At 37.0% G+C, this 21551-nt stretch overlaps 2 protein-coding genes across 2 annotated transcripts; one reads left to right on the top strand and one right to left on the bottom strand.

Moving 5' to 3' along the window:
• Window positions 1-273: 273 nt before the first annotated feature.
• On the bottom strand, window positions 274-4826 carry LOC146148712 (uncharacterized). Its single transcript, XM_083388092.1, has 3 exons — window positions 4572-4826; window positions 2655-4442; window positions 274-1988 (listed from the first exon to the last, which is right to left on the bottom strand). Exons 1-3 carry the CDS (start codon window positions 4678-4680, stop codon window positions 274-276), a joined length of 3612 nt encoding a protein of 1203 aa, XP_083244218.1. The 5' UTR covers window positions 4681-4826.
• Window positions 4827-8083: 3257 nt separating this feature from the next.
• On the top strand, window positions 8084-20629 carry LOC146148711 (cell division cycle 5-like protein). Its single transcript, XM_083386371.1, has 16 exons — window positions 8084-8180; window positions 8720-8815; window positions 11325-11494; window positions 12572-12799; window positions 13064-13282; window positions 13821-13947; window positions 15044-15205; window positions 15467-15627; window positions 15693-15843; window positions 16367-16531; window positions 17157-17335; window positions 18090-18142; window positions 18222-18409; window positions 18623-18775; window positions 18966-19115; window positions 20179-20629. The coding sequence occupies exons 1-16, from the start codon at window positions 8136-8138 to the stop codon at window positions 20266-20268; spliced, it is 2337 nt and encodes a 778-aa protein (XP_083242497.1). The 5' UTR covers window positions 8084-8135; the 3' UTR covers window positions 20269-20629.
• The last annotated feature ends 922 nt before the right edge of the window (window positions 20630-21551 follow it).

The following is a 21551-nucleotide window of genomic DNA, read 5'->3' as shown; positions in this document are numbered from 1 at the left end:
TTAATGTAGAATAACCAGTTTTAACCGGTAAACATCACGCCACTTTTGGGGCATTATGACGTAACACAAAGGCAAATTGTAAACAACATCACAAAGTTTAACGCACAAGGAAAAGTTACGTGGTTAGATTCTAATTTGTGACATCACCCCCAATTCAAGAGAAATTATCCAAATTTCTGTCAACAGTTAACAAATTAGAACACAACGAAAAACACTGCGAAACGAAAACAACAAAGCACATCACGCACGATATATAGTACACAGTTACAGTATTCAGCGTAGGCGACTCATAAAGTCTGCGCCAACGTTATCCACACCCTTAATACACTCGTATTTAATACGATAATTTTGCAGGAACATTGCCCATCTCATAACGCGATCATTTGCAAATTTCGCGCTTTCCAAATACACCAATGGTTGGTGGTCTGTCTGAAGGACAAAGCCAGCACCATACAGGTATATTCTGAACTTCCGTATTGCCCAAACAATGGCAAGACACTCCTTCTCGATGGTGGAGTAGTTCTTCTCAGCGTGGTTCAACTTCTTGCTAGCATAGCTAACTGGAAAACACTTCCCATCGTGTTCTTGCATCAGCACAGCACCTAGTCCGTTGTCGGACGCATCAGTGCGCAATACAAATGGTTTAGTGATGTCAGGCAAATGAAGTATAGGGTCGTTTAAAAGACTGCCCTTCAGTGAACGGAATGCGGCCTCCTGCGCACCTCCCCAGTTCACCACATTCGGTTGACCCTTCTTTGTCAGGTCGGTCAATGGAGAAGCAACCGCTGCATACTGTGGTATAAAATCCCGGTAGTATCCGGTAAGCCCGAGAAACGATCTAACTTCTTTCTTAGTTGATGGTCTTTGCGCCATTTTAATCTTTTGGACATTGTCATTCTGGAGTCCGATAACGCCCTGGTTAATGCTGTGCCCCAGAAAATCGACGTTATTTGTACCAATCACGCACTTCGATGGCTTAATTGTAACACCTGCGTCACGAAGTCGCTGAAATAAGGTGTCTAGAACAGTCATGTGCTCCTCCCACGTCGTAGAGTGGACGATAATGTCATCGATATAACTTTCCACGTTATTAAGTCCTTGCAGCAAAATCCTCATAGCCCGAACAAATGTGGCACTGGAGTTCATCATACCGAACGGCATTTTAAGAAACTCAAAACTTCCTTCGGTGGTCACAAACGCGGTCTTTTTTATATCATCCTTTGCAACAGGAACCTGCCAGTAACCCTTCGTCAAATCGATTTTTGTAAAGAAGCGATCACCTCCAAGTTTTTGAAAAACATCCGTTACTGTCGTCATCGGCTCTGGGTCAAATATTGTCACTTTGTTTAACTTCCGATAGTCTATACAAATTCTGTTAGTCCCATCTTTCTTCGCTACAACTACCACTGGAGAGGCATATGCTGAATCGGATCGCCTAATTATGCCCAACCGTAGCATTTCGTCCATGTCCTTCTTTAAACTGTCGCGTAACTTGTATGGGACGGCGTAAGGCTTGGAACGAACTGGTCGTTCATCCGTTAACTTTACTTCGTGCTGAACGAAGTTCATGTTGCCAGGTACGTCGCTAAACACACTGCTGTAATTCTTAGCCAGTGCAGCTGCCTCTGATACCTGAGTGTCCGTCAAGTTTTTGCCGTAACTCACGTCGTTCAGAGTCCCTTTCCCGGAAAATGAACACAGCTCCAGTAAATCGTCATCATTTTCTACTTCATCCGTCAGTGTCGCCGAACACGCATCAACATTTTTCGGCTTATCAGTTGGGTCGTCAATCCGCGCGATATATTGCTTCAACAAATTAATGTGAAACGTCTTCCCTTTTCCCCCAACATCCAGCACGTAGTCGCCAAGTCCGGTCCTCTTTTGCACAACAAATGGACCCTTCCACTGCATAAGCAGTTTGTTGTTATCCGTCGGCAACAAAACGAGAGCCTTGTCGCCTTCTTCCAAACTTCTGAACTTTGATTTTTTGTCAAAATACTTTTTATACCGCTCGTGTGATTTTTCCAGCTCCGTCCGAGCAATTTTCAGTGTGTCCTCCATACGCTGCTTTAAGTCAAAAACATACCTGTAACTGCTTCGCACATTGGGTTCCGTCGACGCGTTCGTCCACAATTCCTTCAGAATAGACATGGGTCCACGGACAGTCCTCCCATACAGCAATTCAAACGGCGCAAAACCTGTAGATTCTTGCGGCACCTCACGGTAAGCAAATAACAGCGCGTTTATGTATCGATGCCACTGCTTAGGTTGGTCGCAGCACAGGCGCCTAAGCATTCTCTTCAATGTTCCATTAAACTTTTCCACCAGCCCGTTACACATCGGGTGATACGGAGTCGTTGTCAAATGACGTATTCTTAACAGCCTTTCCACCTCCTTCATGCAGTCCGATACGAACTGAGTTCCCAAGTCGCTTAAAATCTCATCGGGTATTCCGAGGCGACTGTACATATCAACTAAAGCTTCCGCCACCGCTTCGGTTGTGATCGATTTCAATGGAACCGCTTCTGGATAGCGAGTCGCATAGTCCACTAGAGTAAGTATATAGCGGTGACCGTCCTCACTCGTTGGGTAGATTGGACCAATCAAATCAACTGCCACACGTTTGAAAGGTACATCAATCAGGGGCATCTTTTCCATCGGCACCCTCGGAACGTTACCTTTGCTCACTGTCCGTTGGCATATGTCACACGACCTACAAAACCGCTTGACGTCATCCTTGAGACCGGGCCAATAAAAATCGGAAAGGATTTTATCAGCCGTCTTTTTAATGCCCATGTGTCCTCCCATCATGGCGTCGTGAGCGAGCTCCATTATTTTCCGGCGCAAGCTACTTGGTACAACCAGCTGCCGGATCCACCTCCCACCATTAACTTTTGGGTGCTGATAATTCCTATACAGTAACCCTTCATCCATTCCAAACACAGTAACCTGTTCACCTTTGACCCTTTCTTCATCCATTTCTTTCAAGGCTTGCAAAGTTGTGTCGTCGTTTTGTGCGGCCTCGAACCCGGCCTTATCAATATCAGACCACTCTTCACAACTTGGCACTTTTAATGGTTTGCGTTCCCGCTGTGCTTTCTGTGAACGAGTCTTTGCGGCACAACCTTCGTTCCACATTGGATAGGGATCGTCAGGGTCCCTGGCACCCGGTACGTTTCCTATTATCAAATCGTGCAAGGCGTCTGGCAAGCACAACGCGTCCACATCTCCTTTAAAGTATGGCGAATCGATGTGAATTCGAGCCACGTCTGCCTTAACCGTACTCGAGTCCAACAACGTAACAAAACCACTGTGCCCTGTTAGTTGACCGTCCTTGACAAATTTCCGTTTAACCACAACTCCAGTACAGCCCGTATCACGCAAAGTGTCAACCATATGATCTCCCACAAGTCCTTTACGCACTGGTAGCGGCCCGACTTCCACGGGTTTTTCTTGTGGCGTCACAAACGGCTGAACATCTCCTTCTGCAGTTGATTTGCCAATATTATCCAGAGAGGTTGAACCAGCTCCTCCGCTCTGCTTAACTGGCCGTGACGGCGCCACACGTGATCTGCAGTCTCTCGCCAAATGCCCAGTCTTGTCACAAATAAAACATTTCCTTAAATTACGGGAATCCCCTTTCAACCGTGGACACTCTCTCGCCATATGCCCATGTTGTTTACAATTAAAGCATACGTCATAACCCTGCTGGTCAGCTTGCGGTAAATTTCTGCTAGCCGAAATTGACAAGTTTTTCCCATGTGCAGTGAGAAATTGATCCGCTACCGTGGCTAGCAACTCCAACGATTTCGGCGCCTGTTCACGCAAGTAAACTGATAGTTCCTTAGAGCACGATTTTATAAACTGTTCTTTTATAAACAAATCGCGAACTTCCTTCCATTCAGTAGAGAAACCAGACATTTCAACCCATTTTTGCAGGTAATTTTGTAAGCGCACGATGAATTGCGTAGAGCTTTCATCCGACTGAGGTTTCGCAGAACGGAATTTTGAGCGATAACCCTCCTCTGTGAGGTCATATCTATTTAACAATGCCTGCTTTAGCACATTATAATCGATTGCTTCAATATCTGACAATCGAGAATACACGTCTAGCGCTCTACCTGATAACAAAGCACTAAGAGATGTGGCCCACTCGCGCTTGTCCCAATTACTACTAGCAGCAAATCTTTCATACCTCAGTAAGTAGCTATCCAATTCATCTTTTCCGTCAACGAACGGTGGTAACTTTGGAGCTTTAGCCTTACTTACTGCTGCTACATCCTTAGCGTTGTTTGCTTCGGCTAGTTGTAACTCCAATCTTTTCATTTCTAGTTGAAATTCACGCTCCGCCTGAGCGTCAGCCATTTTCTTTTCTTCTAGCCTGTTGGCTTCAGCAATTCTCAGTTCCTCTAGCCTGTTGGCTTCAGCAATTCTCAGTTCCTCTATCTTGTTGGCTTCAGCAATTCTCAGTTCCTCTATCTTGTTGGCTTCAGCAATTCTCAGTTCCTCTATCTTGTTGGCTTCAGCCATTTTTAGTTCTTCATTTCGTTTAGCCTCAGCCTCTAAGTCACGTTTCTCTTTCCGTTCCTCGCGCTCAATCGCTTGCTGTTCGTTCACCCACTTAAGTAAATTTTCGCCAGTTAGGCCCATGAGTTTACCAGCTTCTGCTAACTTTTCCATGGCTAACAATCTTCGTCTGTTGGTGCTGAAAAATCTGAAGAGAAGTATATCCCGGACGAGCCCCCAGTTGTCACGAACACAAATATTGTGCGCGTTATTTAGAGAAATACTTCGACGTTTTTTCCAGTCTGAATACCCAGAAGTGTTACCCTGCAGTTAGATTTCTGAAGCCCTCAAAACACATGTTTTCACAGCCACGTTTAATGTAGAATAACCAGTTTTAACCGGTAAACATCACGCCACTTTTGGGGCATTATGACGTAACACAAAGGCAAATTGTAAACAACATCACAAAGTTTAACGCACAAGGAAAAGTTACGTGGTTAGATTCTAATTTGTGACATTCACTGCCAACCTTTTTATTTTATATTGCTGTGTTTTTTTAAACTTTATTACGATTTTATTTCCTTGGTAACCTGGTTTACAATGCTACATGTGAAGAAGCGCTAGAAGTAGGTTCAGTAATACATTGCAAGAAAACTACAGTCAGATATGTCACAGCAAGTATAAGTGTTGTGGAAGTTCGTTTTGTGTTTATCTAGACGTTTAAATAGCGTAGTTGCAAACGTAATTTGTAACGTCATTGCCAAACATAATTTATATCACATGAAGTTGAAACTATTACGTAAAAAATAACGTTCATGCAAACGTGTACATTATACAACGTAATTTTCAACGTTATGCATAAACGCCTCCTGATTGGAACTTTTACGTAAAAATAACGCTCATGTTGACTTTAATAATAAATTAAAAAACGCAATTTTGACCATCGCATTTAGGTCGTCGTGAATCGAGACTATTGCGTAAAAATATCGTTCATTTTGAACGTATGAACAAGGTCATTAAACAACGCAATTTTACCGTCGTTTATAGAGCAGTGTTTCTTAATCAGGTGAATAGTTCACCCTAGATGAATAAATTTTTTGCAGGGGTGACCAATCAAAAGTGGTGAATAAGGGTGAACCTATACAGAAATGGATGATAGCTTGCGAGCGGGCGGATATTCCGGGTGTGCTGCTATATATAGACGATTTATTATATCATGAGACAAAGGTGAATGAAATCTGGAGATAGATGATAGACCTGATAGGGTTAACAAAACTTAAAGTTTAAGAAAGCAATGGTCTAGACCGGTCATGTTCAAATGGCGGATCGGCCGGATCCGGATCTTTTCAGCGTTTTGTGCGGATCTTCTAATAGTGTTAAAAAAATAAACTTTCTACAGTGTTTTCATGTGAATACCAATTGTCAGTGTTAATGAATTTTGTAAAAAATCAAGCATAGAACGAGACTCCCAAATGCTAATCTTTGTGAGCGTTTGAGGATATCAGTCAGCGACAGAAAGCCCCAATTCGATGCTATTGTAAGACCTGAAGTCTAAAACAGGGGTCGGCAACCTACGGCCCGCGGGTCGGATGCGCCCCGCCAATGTAATTCATTCGGCCCGCCGCCTCTTTGAAAACTAGATACGAGTCCAAATACTTTTTGACTATTTTAACTCGTAAGTGCGAAACATTTTCCCGCTTCGCGCGAATCATCGTTCTGCGTCCGGCTTGTTTACGTTTTGATGCGGTCTTTTGAACTAGATCAGCGCTTCGTCACCGTTAATGGAAAATTTTTTTACCATTTCGTATTTTCGGCAATGTAATAAAAACTTGCAAGAAGTTGAAAAAAAAGCCGGTATACCTAGGCTTGCCATTTTTTGGAAACGTAAATCCGGGACGCATATTAAAAGCTGCAAATAAATTTAATGTTGACCTAATACAAAATAATATAATGCAACTAATTAACTTAACGGGTTTGCGCTTGTTTTATCTTTTGTCAGGGGGTATTTTTCAGGGCCTTATTGAGGGTGGTTTGTCTAAGTAATTTAAATCGTAACCGAAAGTAATGTCTGTATTGTGTATAAAATGAGTCGGGTAAATATTTTGTATAATTAAAGTAGGATGCGACCCTTGTGAAAGCAGCAACAATATTAGGTCGTATGTTGGCAAAGGCGCCGTGTCTATAACAAATTCGTATTCCCAGGACCAAATCATTCTCAAGCAGAGGTTAAACAAAATGTAAGATTCCATCAAGATGGCCTCTTAAAACTATTACATATTATGATGTACTCTGCGTCATTTGCTTGAGCCGCGTGTTATTGCCGATGATTTAAAAAAGTAATTTATCATGTTACTAAAAAGTAATGTTACGAATAGCGTAGTATCCTGGCTTGAAATGGAGTCACATTCTTTAACCTGTGTGGAATCAGCATTTAATCGGATGGGGTGTTATAAATTATCGCATTTATTTGAGTGACTGTGAAACATCTAATTGTTCGTCTTCGCAAACTAAAATTGCAAATAATGTGTGCTTACTTAAAATGAAACGACTAAATACCCAACGTCTAAGCACGTCAAACATATTTTACGTAACAAAATCCAGTGACATATATCAATAGGAAACCACTTACTAACGTAAAACCCTAAGTTGTAGCAGCTATTGTTCGCATTGCGTGATATTCAGCAAACACGTAATCCCTGTACCATACTGCGTTCAACGTAAGTAAAATCTAGTTTGAAACTGAAAATTGGTTATGATTAAAACCGCCGCATTAAATGCGAAATTTTGCGAACTCTACCTAAATTTTGCGCGGTAACAGACATCAAGAAGTTTTTAAACATATAAGTCTTAAGTTGGAAACAATAAAACTTATTTCTATTAAGGCAATCAGTATGTTATGACTTTTTGATTTGCAATGCTGAAACCCGCGACATTTATCGAACCAGAATTACTGACAAACGTTAAACTTTAAGTTGTAACAGCATTTGTTTAGACTTACGTAATATTCAAGCAAATAATACCGGCACCAAACTTAAACGAAATCCAACTTGGGTTAATTAGTTAGCGAGTCTGGTGATAGCATGCGACTTTGAAGCGATCCCTTCTATTTTTACGTCTAATAATTGGACAATAAGTTAATTTTGCTCAGCCGTGCCCTTGTGCAAATTTTTATGTTGGATACTGGGTAAAATCACAGATCTCGATGGTTTTTTATAGAGATCAGTGATTAAAATTAACTTTAAGCAAGTAACGCTATACGCATCAGTGATTTGTTTTTACACATGTTTGGAGAAGTTAGAAGGCGATCCTCTGTAATATTTTAATAAAAGAAAAAGGATATTTCCTAATTGGAATTAAGATGTTTTTTCAGCCTCCTTTTTTGTAGTAACTAAACGAGTTGTCAAAATTGAAATTGCAAGGAAGAAATGGATAAAAGAAAGTGCAGGGCTAAACTCAATTTTGAGCCCGTCTCCTGTCACCCGGATTTTTTCGGCGTAATGTTTCTCTGTGAATGAATTAAACTTTAACAAAGTTTTTTATATTTTGTTTATTTCGGAAAAAAAACTTATTTTTGTGCAGGAAAGTTCTTTTGTAAAATTAGGTTCTTTTTACTTTTGCTAAAGTAAAACATGCCGCGTATTACAATCAAAGGAGGAGTATGGAGAAACACAGAGGTACGGTTGCACAGCTTGATGCCTTTAAATAAAATTCGACCTGCATGTCTGTTCTGTTTATAATGACATAAATTCAAGCTGGTCGTTTATTCAATCCATTTTAGACACAAAACACAAATGTCTAAATACTCATTTTGCATTGTATACTGTATGAGAAAACGAAAAAAATATCGAAAATTTTGGCAGAGACACCTTAGCGCCAAGCGAATGAAACTTATTATGGCTCTTGTTCGCTCGCACATAGTTCAAATAACTTTAAGTTAGTCACTTTTTATTTGTACATAGCTCGGGTAAACTAATATGGGCACTATTTAGTTCATTTGTAAGCTTAAAAATACTAATTTAAGCACTTTTTTGTTCGAATTTAGCTAGAATAAAACTAATTTGGTCACTATTTTGCTCATACATATGCTTAAAATTATTAATTTGGGAACATTTTGATCTTACATACCTCTAATAAAACTGATTGGGACCCTTTTTGTCCACTTAGTAGTATGGAGTTTGTGTTGACTATTTGTTTTGTGTCATGTTAATTTTAGGATGAAATATTAAAAGCTGCTGTGATGAAATATGGTCTCAACCAATGGTCAAGAATTGCCTCTCTGTTGCATCGCAAGTCTGCTAAACAGTGTAAAGTAAGTTCCTTGTGACCATTGTAATTGTTCTACAAGATAAATAATCGACATTTCTCCTCAAAGACCAACCACTGTCATCTATAGATATTATAGAACCATGGACACAAGAGTTTGGGGTGCTCATCCCCCTAAAACTAAGATAAATGTGCATAAGATAGCACTTTGTAACATTAAGTTTCCAAGTTAACAATGCATTTTTTTTGTCTTATGAATATCAACATGACATTGAGAGTTGGTTCAAATCTCAATTTTTATTGTCTGAATTGGACAATATAAAAATTACTGTACCTGCAATAGTTTTATTACACTTTCATATGTAATCACAGACTCGTGTCTCAAAACTGCAAATTCTGATAAATTAATTTAGTTTATGCATTTTCTTGTCAAAAAAATATTGTAGTTTTGTATCATTATTAACAACTTACCAACTTAAACCTTTTAGATAAAAGCATTTTTTGTGCTTAAAGAAAACCTATACAATATTTTTATGGAACCATAGAACTGTTAAGTAAATGACCCACAACCTCTTTTCTTGCCCCACACAATTTCATTTGCGCATGACTTTGACTGAGAACAAGCTTATTTGCTTTTTTTAGGACAATATATTATGACTTAAATTTGACAAAATTAAAAAACAATTCTAGATGCTTCTAACAATTCTAACAAGTTTGCAAGGTCCCTAAATATTTTATTGTCGTTGGTCCATTTTACTGGTGCATCATTAACAAAACTACATAGAAATGTTAAGTAGTATTAGTACTTTTTGTTCAAGTAATATTGGCACTTACTGGCATGTGAATATTGTAATAAAAAAGTCTTCTAGATGTTTAACATTCTAAATAACTGCTATTTGAAGCATAATACATAACTGCATAACAAGCAAAACAAAACATGTAACAACTATCAGGTTGTTGTCAAAACTTTGCTTATTTGTGAGAACAATGTAACACATTTAGAACCTTTCACCAATTCAGTCAGTTTTGTAAAACATTTATGTTTATTAGTTCTACTTACTATAAACGTCATCTGTTATACAGTCAAATATTGTGCTGAAAATATTACAAGATTACTACTGCCAGCAATGTGTAACCAACACTTGACACTTAATGCAGTGCGTACCTTGGTGAATTTTGGCCTAAAGTTAACCTTAAGAAACCGCATATCGCAGTTTGTCAGACACTAGCACGTTTGACGATAGATTGATACCTTTGCAACCTGTATTTAATGAAATTGCGAACTGCCCCTGACATTACATGTTGGATGCTTGCCCAATAACTAAGGATGTTCAAAGTAGAATCCCAAGGTATTCTAGAATAATAGGTATCGAATCTAGAATAACGAATCCAGAATAGCGAATCCTAGTATATTTTTATGAAATTATTTAACCTTGGTGTTGTTTGGGGAAGGGATTAATCTTAATCTACCCCACAGGGCCCACAATCAAAGCAATAAATCGCCCAAACAATTTGCTAACATGTGTATATTATAATAAAAAAATCTCCCATATGTTTAACATTCTTAACAACTGTCATTTGAAGCAGTTCTGTAAACTCTAATATGTCAACTGTCCAGGTTGTTGCAAAAACTTATATTTTTGCCAATAGTGAGTACAATGAAACACTGCACACTGAAGTCTTAAGCAATTCGGTCCTGTTTTTTAAAGCATTGCTGGGTTTTAGTGCTTCTTTTTTGACTAACATGATCTGTTATGCAGTCAAATAATGCACTGCAAAGAATACAAAGTTACTATTGACATAACAAATTCTTGACAATTACGCTGTGCATAACTGCATAACCTCGCTGAATATTGGCCTAAAGTTGACCTTAAGTAACCCTATAGCGCATTTTGTAGATGGCCAGCACGTAATATTACTTTTTCAACTTAACGCATTTAGGGCAATTGCGAACTCCACACCAGACATTACACGTTAGTCGCTCACCCAATAATGCTTGATTGACACTTAATTATTAGATCGCGAGACGCGGTAATTGGTTGCCCGAAAAAATGCTGACACTGCATTACCAGGTTACTTTTAAAGCAAGCACTATAAATTGGTCGCCGCAGTGACAGGCCAACTTACCACACCCGTTTGTACAATTAGGCACAACAATCGTGGTAAACCATTAAATTATATCGGTCCCAATTACCCGAAATAAACGGCAGAATTGGATTCAAATCCCATCTGGATTCAAATCCAAGGATTCAATATTCTACTTTTAACATCCCTACCAATAACACTTGATTGACACTTAATGAATAGGCAAAGGTTATCTGAAAGTAATTGGTCACCCGAAAAAATGTTGTTGCACTACATGGCTACATTTTAAGCAAGTACTATAAATGTGCCACTACCGCTTAATGTCTAAATTCAAACTTGCCACTCATGCAAGTACAATTAGGGGCAACCATCCACAATATATGTTAAGTTATTGATACATGTTAATTGTTAAGTCATTGAGAAATGGGAAGTAATTACTAATAACATCTCTGATGATTATTGTATTTTAGGCTCGTTGGTATGAATGGTTGGACCCAAGTATTAAAAAAACTGAATGGTCACGAGAAGAGGAAGAAAAGTTGCTACACCTTGCTAAACTCATGCCAACACAATGGAGAACAATTGCTCCTATAGTTGGAAGAACTGCTGCCCAATGCCTTGAACACTATGAGTATTTGCTGTACGTAGCCACTCTTTTGTTTGCAGAACTAGTAGTGTTTTAGATTTAGATCCCATATGCTCAACAAAACAACTGTTATTGAACAGACAAAAAACTCCATTTGTTGAATGCGCTAAACTCTGCTACGCGCAAAACTCTTTAACATCACATGATGTCTTAGCATGTCTTGCCAAATCTTGTCAGAAACACCATGCATCATATGATTAAGGGCGAAGGCTTTTGTCGCCTTATTCTTGAATGTAAGCTGCATTTATGTTGCATATTTGCCCACATAATTTAATTTATGGTTTCGCGTTTTTACCATACCCACTCAAACAAAGTTATGGGATTCATACCTACTTCCTTTTTTTTAATTTTAGTCATTTTTGAAACTTTAAAAGCATGATTGGATTTATTAACATTTTTTTAAAGAAATATTTTAGAAATGCTGTGTGAGTAAAAATTAGCTCAACGTACTCTATGCAATATTGTCAGTGTGCAACATTTACAACAAATCTAACTGGGCAAAGGTAAGTGTGTTATTGAGAAAAAAACAGGGTGATGTTTATTCTGCCCATGTGCAAGGTTTGATTGTTTGGAGTTAACCCAGTAAGAAATGTGGCTCTTGTTCCGCAACTCGTTAGCCACCCCTGATATATTTCATAAAGTATTCATTGATACTGCATGGCAAGTGAAAACTCGCATTTAAAATTGGTTGTTATCATCCACATTGTATTAAAAACTTAAAGATATTAAAGTACAATAAAAGTTGTTGTGTCTTTTCCAGGTGTGTGGTAACAATTTTACAAATCAATAATCTTTGTAAATGGCCTTATTTGTTTAACTCTAAATAGGGTAGTCAGGTGGCACTATATAAAGACAAATTGTATGGATTTTCAACCAGCTTTCGCAAAACTGTGCCTCATCAGCTCAAAATAGAACAAATCAATAATAAACATGAAACAAATCAATGATAAAGATTTTTTTTATACTTGAAAAGGGTAAAAAATGTATATGCTTCACAAATCTCACAATCCACCTATTTATATATATATGTTTATTCTTGCATTAAACTGAAATACTAATTAACCCCTTTAGTGACAAAGCGGCTCACAATGAGGAAGGGGAAGACGGCGGCGATGACCCAAGGAAACTCAAACCAGGTGAAATTGACCCTGCCCCAGAGACTAAACCTGCCCGTCCAGACCCCGTTGATATGGACGAGGATGAAATAGAGATGCTAAGCGAGGCGAGGGCAAGACTTGCCAATACACAAGGCAAAAAGGCCAAGAGAAAAGCTCGGGAAAAGCAGCTGGAAGAAGCAAGGTTACAGTCCCAGTGTTTCTCTTTTGCTATAATACTTTTAATTTCTTTCTTTGAATATTTAAGGTGTGTTTTATTTTGATGTTCACAAAAAAATTCAAGCAAATAAAAAAAATATATGGTTAAATTCAAAAAATATGGTTTAAATTCAAAAAAAAAAAGGCCTTTGATCTTCTATAAGGAGAAAAAATTTCAAATCAGTAAAATTTTTCCCTTTTGCAATTCATTAAACATTAAAAATAAAAATATAGTTGTTAAATTTTTTAGGCGTTTAGCATCACTTCAGAAGCGCCGTGAATTAAAGGCAGCTGGAATAGCAGTTCGTAAGAAGCGCAAGAAACGTGGAAGGATTGATTACAATGCAGAGATTCCGTTTGAAAAGAAACCAGCATTAGGTTTTCATGACACTAGTGCTGAAACCTATGATGCCATGGATCCCAATTTCAGAAAACTACGGCAAGATCATTTGGACAAAGAACTCGCAAGGTGAATTTAAAATTTTTGATTTGTTGCAGAGCAATTATTTTATCCTATTGTAAAAGTTAGTATACAAATTAATTTTAAGAATTTTCCTTATGAATGTCCAAATATATTTTAACAGAACCAATACACCAATTAGTAGTACGCGTAGCCACTCCTCTGATACTATGATAATTGCCAAACTAACATATATTTCTTTGTCATTAAACCATGGTTTCTATCCTGAAAAGTTATTTCTTAGGTAGGAGTTAATTAGGGTAATTAGGCATTCTAGTGATAAAATAATTTTAAAATGTGAAAACATTACCTTTGCTTGTAATATATTTTCAGAAATACATTGCTGTTTGACCTTAGTACTGGTGTCATTAGTGTCGTTCAACTTAGGCAGTCATTTTTTTACCCAAATATAGATACTGTTATAAAATATGAAGTATTGAAACACATTTAACTATTATATTTCCAATGTTTTGCAAATTTTTTTTGTGTTTGATTAGCTCACAGCTATAAAGCACAACAAAAGCATTGAGTTATATTTTGATTATAGTGTAAGAGAAGATAAACTTCGAAACAAAGACAAGCAGAAGTTAAAAGACAAAGACCTAGCACCTCTAATAAATGATCAAAATGAACCAATTATTAAGAGGTCAAAACTGGTGTTACCATCCCCACAGGTTATTTGGTGTTTTTGTAGTATTCTTCTTGCAATACAATTTTATACTGTTTAAAATAACTGACAAAACTGAAGAAGTTCTAAATTTATGTCAAGCTTAAATTTATAAAACATGTAACATAAAGAGTGCAGTTATATTGATGTTGTCAATGAATAATAGCAATTTCATGTATATCCAAAAACAATATTTTACTATTAAGTGTTATATCTTATGGGTTAAATTACTGACATATGTATAAATGGGAACACACAATTAGACCTACAAAGCAATAATACCTACCTAAAGCTAAAAAAGTATAATACCTTAACCATTAACCATAGTATTAAGAATACACAGTAATACCAACGACAGAATAAGATCTAAATTATGTCAATAGGACAAACGGGCCAGAATAAGTCCTAAATTGATCGAAATAATGCCTGAAGTTGAGGGAGAGGGTATGGGACAATCAGGGGACATAGAAAATGGGTTAGGGTTGAAATTATTAGGGCAATTAGTGATGTACTTAGGGGTGGGGTTTGGGGTTAGGTAAAAAGTTGTATAGGTCTGATTCTGATTATTTAGTCTTCTTCCAACCAACTTAGAACTTGTTTCGATTTATATGTTATTACGATTATTAGGTATTTAGTCCTATTTTGGACTTGGCTGGAGTCCATATAAATGTTCTTGGGACTGTTTATCGAAATGCAGATTGTTAATAATAGAGTTAGCTACACCAGGCAACATATCAATAGATAGAAAATCACTCTTCTGGTGTAAAAACATTTATAAGCTGACGTTTCCGCAGTAGATTCCTGCTGACCTCATCACTCCGGGTAAATATTTAAAACGAGAATGCGTTAGCCAGCTCATATATTAAAAATTTTAAAATAAATAGACTATAGTTACAAATAATTTGCATGCAAACCCTTGATTAACTGTCTGGTTTGGGTTAGTAACCTGAAGGCTTCCTATTGTGTCTTTATGTAGGACATAAGTTATAATTGAATCCAATTAAATAAAGATGTTTTTTATGTTTTTAAATATTTTAGACTGTTTTCATTTTTATTTCAGTTCGATTAACTGTCTTAATCGTAAATTTAAAAATATTTTCCAGATCACAGATGCAGAATTGGAGGAGGTTGTAAAAGTTGGACAGGCTGCAAAACTTGCTGCAGAAGAAAGTGGAAATGCTGCATCTGATTCCTTGCTTTCAGACTACTCTGTGACTCCTAATACTTCAGCCATGCGCACAGCACGCACTCCTATGCCTAATACAGTTAGTTGTCACCTTTATCTTTCTATTTGTCAGCAATAAACAACCAAAATGTTTTGGCCTTATTATTTTATGCAAGTTGTATATAGCATAACATAAGATATATAATATAAGACATCTTATAATATATAGTGCAGTAAATTTAACTTATTATTGTGCATTGTTGGTCATTTACCACATAAGAAATCTTAAGATAAAACCACTTACACACATATTACACTGATATTCTTGGTATTATATGTTCACACTGCTGTTTTGCTACAGGATGTTGTGATGCAAGAAGCTCTAAATGTGATGGCTCTTACCAATGTTGACACACCCCTGAAAGGAGGGTACAATGCCCCAGTTGAAACTGATTTTAGCGGAATTACCCCTCTAAAACAAAATATCAAGACTCCCAACACAGTAATAGCTACCCCGTTCAGGTAAATAGTAAAAATAGAATATTTGGTAGATAAGGTTTTTTTCTGTGATTGCACAAATTTTGTAGAACCCCATCTGAAGCTGGAACTAGTGGAGCATTAGGTGGAATCACTCCGGGTATGACAACACCACGGAGCAATGAGGTAACACCTGGATACACTCCTATCAGGGATAAACTGAATATCAACAGGGAAGACCTGACACCCTACAATCCAAAGGTAATCTTTTTACTTTAAAGTTAAATGTATTAAGGTATTTTTTTATTAAAAAAACAATTAGAACTACAATTGTATTGTTATAACTAGAACACCGCAAAAGTCATAGTCCAGAATTTAGAAGGTCGGCCATAATCTTTAGATTATTTGGTTACCATTTTATGAAATATTTAAGAGAAATATATTTTATCAGTTATGGCATTGTTAGTCCATAGAAAAAAACATAGGCCCTGATAACACAAGAAAATTTTCTTTAGCTCTTGTTTTACCTTTCTCTAAAGATCCTGATGGCAATATTGGTGAAATATTTTTCTCTTAAGAGCATAATGGTTGGTGGTTGTGGTAAGACGTAGTAATTTATTAAAGTTACGTCCATTCAGAGTCATTATCATCGTTTATTTGTGGCATTAGCAACCATCATGTGGTTCTTGACCTGCCGTCATTTACTTTTTATTCTTGGTTCAAATTAAACCTTTTGAACCTTGATCTACCTGTGATACTTAACGTTGCTTGTTATGTTACTTAGGAGGATAAATTGAACCTTCGTGCGAGTCTTTCCAATCTTCCAGCTCCGCGCAATGATTTTGAAATTGTTCTCCCTGAGAATGACTTGGATGGTGAAAATGAAGGCGCGGAAAATGGTGAAAACAATATGATTCAAGATGCAGCAGATATCGAAGCAATGAAGCAGGTGCAGCTTTTCACCAAACTGGTCTTATTTTATGACCATAAATGATGGTCAATCCTGCATACAGGCTTCATATAAATAGTTTTCAAAATATGAACAAAAGACGTGTTTAAATTATACATAACAAATTTGCCATATCTGTTAAGCAAATAATTCATTTTTTTAGGTTTTTTCGCGAACTAAAATAATTGAGCACCTTTAGAGGATTTCACAATGGGTTAAGTTCTTTTGCCCTCAGCTGCCTTATATATGTGCTAGTTTTTTTAGATATTCTTCCAGTTGTCCCGCCAAACTTTCTAAAACTAATTAGTGTGCCACAAGTGAAAAAAACTTTTGCAAAGCACTGGCTTTCTTATATAAAAAATCTTATTTTAAATTATTTATATTTGTTTATTTAATCTTTTTGTTAACAAAACAGATCGCAGGTCATTAGACAAAACGTCATTTATTTACATTTAAAGTTAAATTGGTGCAATAAATTATTTTGTTTAAAAAAAAAAGCAAAAAAAAAAAAAGAAAAAGCAAATCAAGTGTTTTGCGAATGTACGATAACAATACGCAAAAAATCTTCAGTTCTGTCTTAGTTGTTTAACGCTCTGACTTGTTTCTTCCTTTTTTTATTTTGTAGGAAGCGCTTAGTGCAGCAGAGGAGAAAAGGTTGGCACGTCGGCATACATCTGTAAGAAATGGTTTGCCTCGACCAACACTTATTAATGAAGCAATCTTGCGGCCTCCATCTTCAACACAGTTAGATGAACTACAGACAGCGGAGGAGATGATAAAACGGGAGATGGTAACCATGTTAAGGTAAGGCTTATTGTTTCAGTTTCAATAGATCAACGGTTGTTATCTGTTGTTTACCCTCCACAAACTCCATATACCCTTGGCCTCTACTCACCAATAAAATCTAGATTTCTCACTATAGAATTTTGTATGCTTAGTTTAGGAATTTTTAAACTTTTTGGTTTTCTCTTCTTTTTTACATATGTAAATTTTACTGAAACGCCGCCTTCGAATAATATGTTAAATAGCGACAAAGTCATCATAGTCCTTCAACGATTAGTTTAAATGTAGAATGATTTGTATTATACACACAGTGTAAAGAGGCGCTAAAATGTAAAACTGTCGATGAGTGCAAAAACTGATTTGGATTTGTAGTTCATTTAGCTAAACCTTTAGCAGTTAGCAACTTACTAATGTAACATTAAGAATTAACAGCTTCAAAGTTGTTTATATTCATTATGAAGGCTAACTATTTTTAAAAAGTTGTGAATAGTATGGAGTTAAGTTGGTCTTTCGTCAACGGCAACACGCCCACTCGCCCAGGGACTTGTATGATAGTGGCCCTTTTAAAAATAGCAGGACAAAGAATGGTTTTAAGTGGATTAGCAATTTATATGCTCTAAAACATAGGTTGCAAGGGGAGTTAATTATTTGTATAGTTGTCAAATAGAATTAAAGCTATTTCAAGGTTTTGTTATAGTTGTCGTAGAACGTTGCCGTTATAATTTAAAACTCTTTTTTGTTTGTTTGTGATTTCAATTTGTTAAATGTTTTGCAGGCACGACGCGCTCAACCACACCCTTGTCAATCAAATGTCTGGAAAAGGAAAAAGTAAGTCTTTTCATATGTCAGAAATATGTCACCTACCGTAAGAATAATTCAGATTTATTGATTTGCTGAAAATCAACAGAAGCAAGCAGCGCGGCGTCTCACGTTCAATACTTAAGCAAGCATCCGTACGAGGAGTATGAGCCTGAAGAGCTGGAAGCGGCTTCTCTTCTCCTCCAACGTGAAATGGAAGTTGTGCGAAACGGAATGCAACACGGACACCTTTCTCTGGAAGTGTACGCCAAAGTGTGGAAAGATTGCTTTAGCCAGGTCGGTTAAAAGTTATGCGTTTTAAGTAACTTGATAGCGCGCCCGCGCCACTAGCTTTTTTCAATCCTTAAACATATCTTTTTTTGGTTCATCAATTAACCGTAATGACACACCTTAATTTACTGTTTAAAAACAAGTATAAAACGAAAATACTTTGTTAAGCCTACAGAACTTTTTATTTGGTAAATTCATCGCGTGTTATTCCTTTTCCAGGTGCTCTACATACCGAGCGAAAACCGTTACGCTCGAGCAAACAGAGCCAATAAAAAAGAACGAATCGAATCGTTGGAAAAGCAGCTGGAGGTCAACCGGGGTCACATGACCAAAGAAGCGAGAAGAGCCGCGAAGCTGGAGAAAAAATTAAAAGTATGGACTAGCTAATTGTTGCCCCCCGTAGTGCACTCTTCTCAATTAAATTTTTTATGTGGCGCATGTTACCAAACAATTGCACGATGAGGAAAATACGATGCAAAAAAGTGACGGCAAGGTCCCGGCCGCTACCCAATGTTTCAAATTGCCTTAATGGATTAATTATTATTGTGCTTTCACCCTACAGGTCTTAACAAGCGGATACCAGACGCGAAGCGGCAACATGACAAAACAGCTTAGCGCCTTGCTGGAGAAAATTGACAGCTCGCTCATAGAGCTCCACACATTCCAGGAGCTTAGTCGCTCCGAGCAAGGAGCAATCCCACTTAGACTTGAGGTACATTGTAACCCTTTCTCTTTTTTTTTTGCTGTTTCTTCGCGTTTCTAGTTTTAACCTGAGAAATCCAGTAATTTTTTGTATATAACAAACGACAAGCATTTTAATAACAAAGGAGAAAAACCCTAACATGATCAATACCTAAAATATAAGTTGATAAATATACATCAGGGTTTTTCAAAAAAACACTTTTTTGTCAAATTTCAGTGGGGACCCCCTGGAATTGTTAGGTTGCATCTAAAAACCCCACAAACCAAATCTGAGCACGTTTGATTCAGTATTGACCGTGCTACGTCAAAATTCAGATTTGGGCTAAATTTTTTGAAAAAAATAAATTGTCCTCCCCCTAAAAACTTTTTTTTTCTTCTTTTTTTGCATTGCTTTCCAATTACATAGCCATAAATAAACCTGTTTTGCAGTAAAAAAGTGAGTAGTCAATGGTACAAATGTCACATTTCAACAACATTTGTTATGCTGTTTTGTACGAAAAATGGCTTAAAATTTTAAAATAAAGTAGATGCAGCAAACATGACATCAAATTAATACAATAGTGCATTTAGTCTTCACACAATTATATCAATTACTTATTTAAAGTACAAAAAAATGTGCTAAAAAGCCATTTAAAGTACAAAACAGCCTAACAAATGTTGTTGAAATGTGACATTTGTACAATGACTACTCACTTTTTTACTGCAAAACAGATTTATTTATAGCTATTTAATTACAAAGCAATGTAAAAAAAAAGAAAAAAAATTTTTTCAGGGGGACGATAATTTATTTTTTCAAATTGATGTAGCACGGTCGCTGAACCAACATGCTCAGATTTGGTTTGTGGGGTTTTTAGACGCAACCTAACGATTCCAGGGGTTCCCCATTGAAATTTGACAAAAAAGTGTTTTTTGAATAACCCTAATATACATATATATAGCTAAAATTGTTATTGACATGTTATTTAGCTTTCAAACCGACTAAATAAACATACATGTAGACAGTAATATATTTTGACTCTATTTTAATTCATATTCGCTCGATTGACGTCGTATGTTTGATTTTGTTTTTTTAGAGAATGGAACAAGATTATCGTGCGCAGGTTGAGAGGGAAAGTAAACTGCAGAAACATTACGCGGAACTACTCGCCCATCTGGATACATAAGCCTCTCCTTGTTACCTTAATCCTGCCTGGTTTGAGCTAAACTGCCTGGTCCTCCCCTATCTTCGAGTTACTCACTGACTTGAAACTCGTGACAAACTAGTACACACCGATATATTTCACCAAGCACCATGTCAAAATAATATGGTTGATTATATACTGTTTTATGGGGAATAAATCGAACGTATACCTTGTAATATTGGTTGTACATTTACAATCACTGTTTCCATTTTACATTGTAGCGCCAATTCGTGTAACGGTTGAATTGGGTTCATCTTACAATATATTTTGCCACCTTCTTGTTGGACTGGGTTGTAATGGTGTCTTGCTCCACATTCAAACGTTGTACAATACAATTATGGGCTGCTTGAAGTTGTTATTATAGAGAATTATAAAACGTGGTAACTCCGTGCTAGCAAATCAATACCACAGGGTATATGTAGAAAAGGTAATTCAATTTATCCTGATCGCTATGTCTTCAGCTTTAAGAGTTTTTCAGCCTGTGGTGTACAAATGTATCGTTTTGGCTATGTCCAGCAGTTCAAGTCAGTGGCATAAAAATATTTTTTAAAGTGCCTATGCGCTTGTTAGACCAGTTATTAACTTCAGTTGGTACATTTTTGCTATTACTGTCAGCCAATTGAGTAAAGCAGCACCGGTGATAACTGCCAGAGCCCTTGGCAATATGCTGCTTCTTGGTCTACTCCGATTAATATAACCAGAAGGTTACTTTATTAAAATAAAAGCGAAATATCTCGAGAGCGAGTTATGGTCGATGAAAATACGGTAGACCTATGCCAGTGATTCTCAAACTGTCATGGCTTGAGCCAGTGAGTCACCCATCAGAAATAATAAGTAAATTGCGTCACCCCAAAAAATATGTTTATGTAGCTAAATCACTAGAATGTTACAATAAACGAAACTGGAACAACACACATCAACTCTGAACAACGTAGGAAGTTTTAATTGGATTTATTTTAATCTAATCTTACACAAAGAGTTGAGCAAAATCAGATCTTAAATATTCTCAAATGTCTCTCAGCACCCTTGGCGTTGAAAATTGGTTGAGAACCACAAAAATGTTTCGCAAACTTTAATCGATTTTTTAATTCGATTTGTCCATTTTAGGGAAATAGATTCGGCCCCAATACCCCGTCCATACTATGGCGTGTTATAAAGTGCAATTTTTGTTAAATTAACTATCAATGCTGTAACTTTGGGTAATGTGAAAGTCTCGTTTATAAGCCCAATGCGTCACGTGCCCTTGTAAATTGAAAGTTTGCCAA

Source organism: Ascidiella aspersa, chromosome 4 (genome assembly GCF_963924565.1).
Source record: "Ascidiella aspersa chromosome 4, kaAscAspe10.2, whole genome shotgun sequence".
In the NCBI taxonomy this organism is placed as follows: domain Eukaryota; kingdom Metazoa; phylum Chordata; class Ascidiacea; order Phlebobranchia; family Ascidiidae; genus Ascidiella; species Ascidiella aspersa.
Note: the sequence above shows the minus strand (reverse complement) of the source record. Positions and strands in the feature narration are given on the sequence as shown.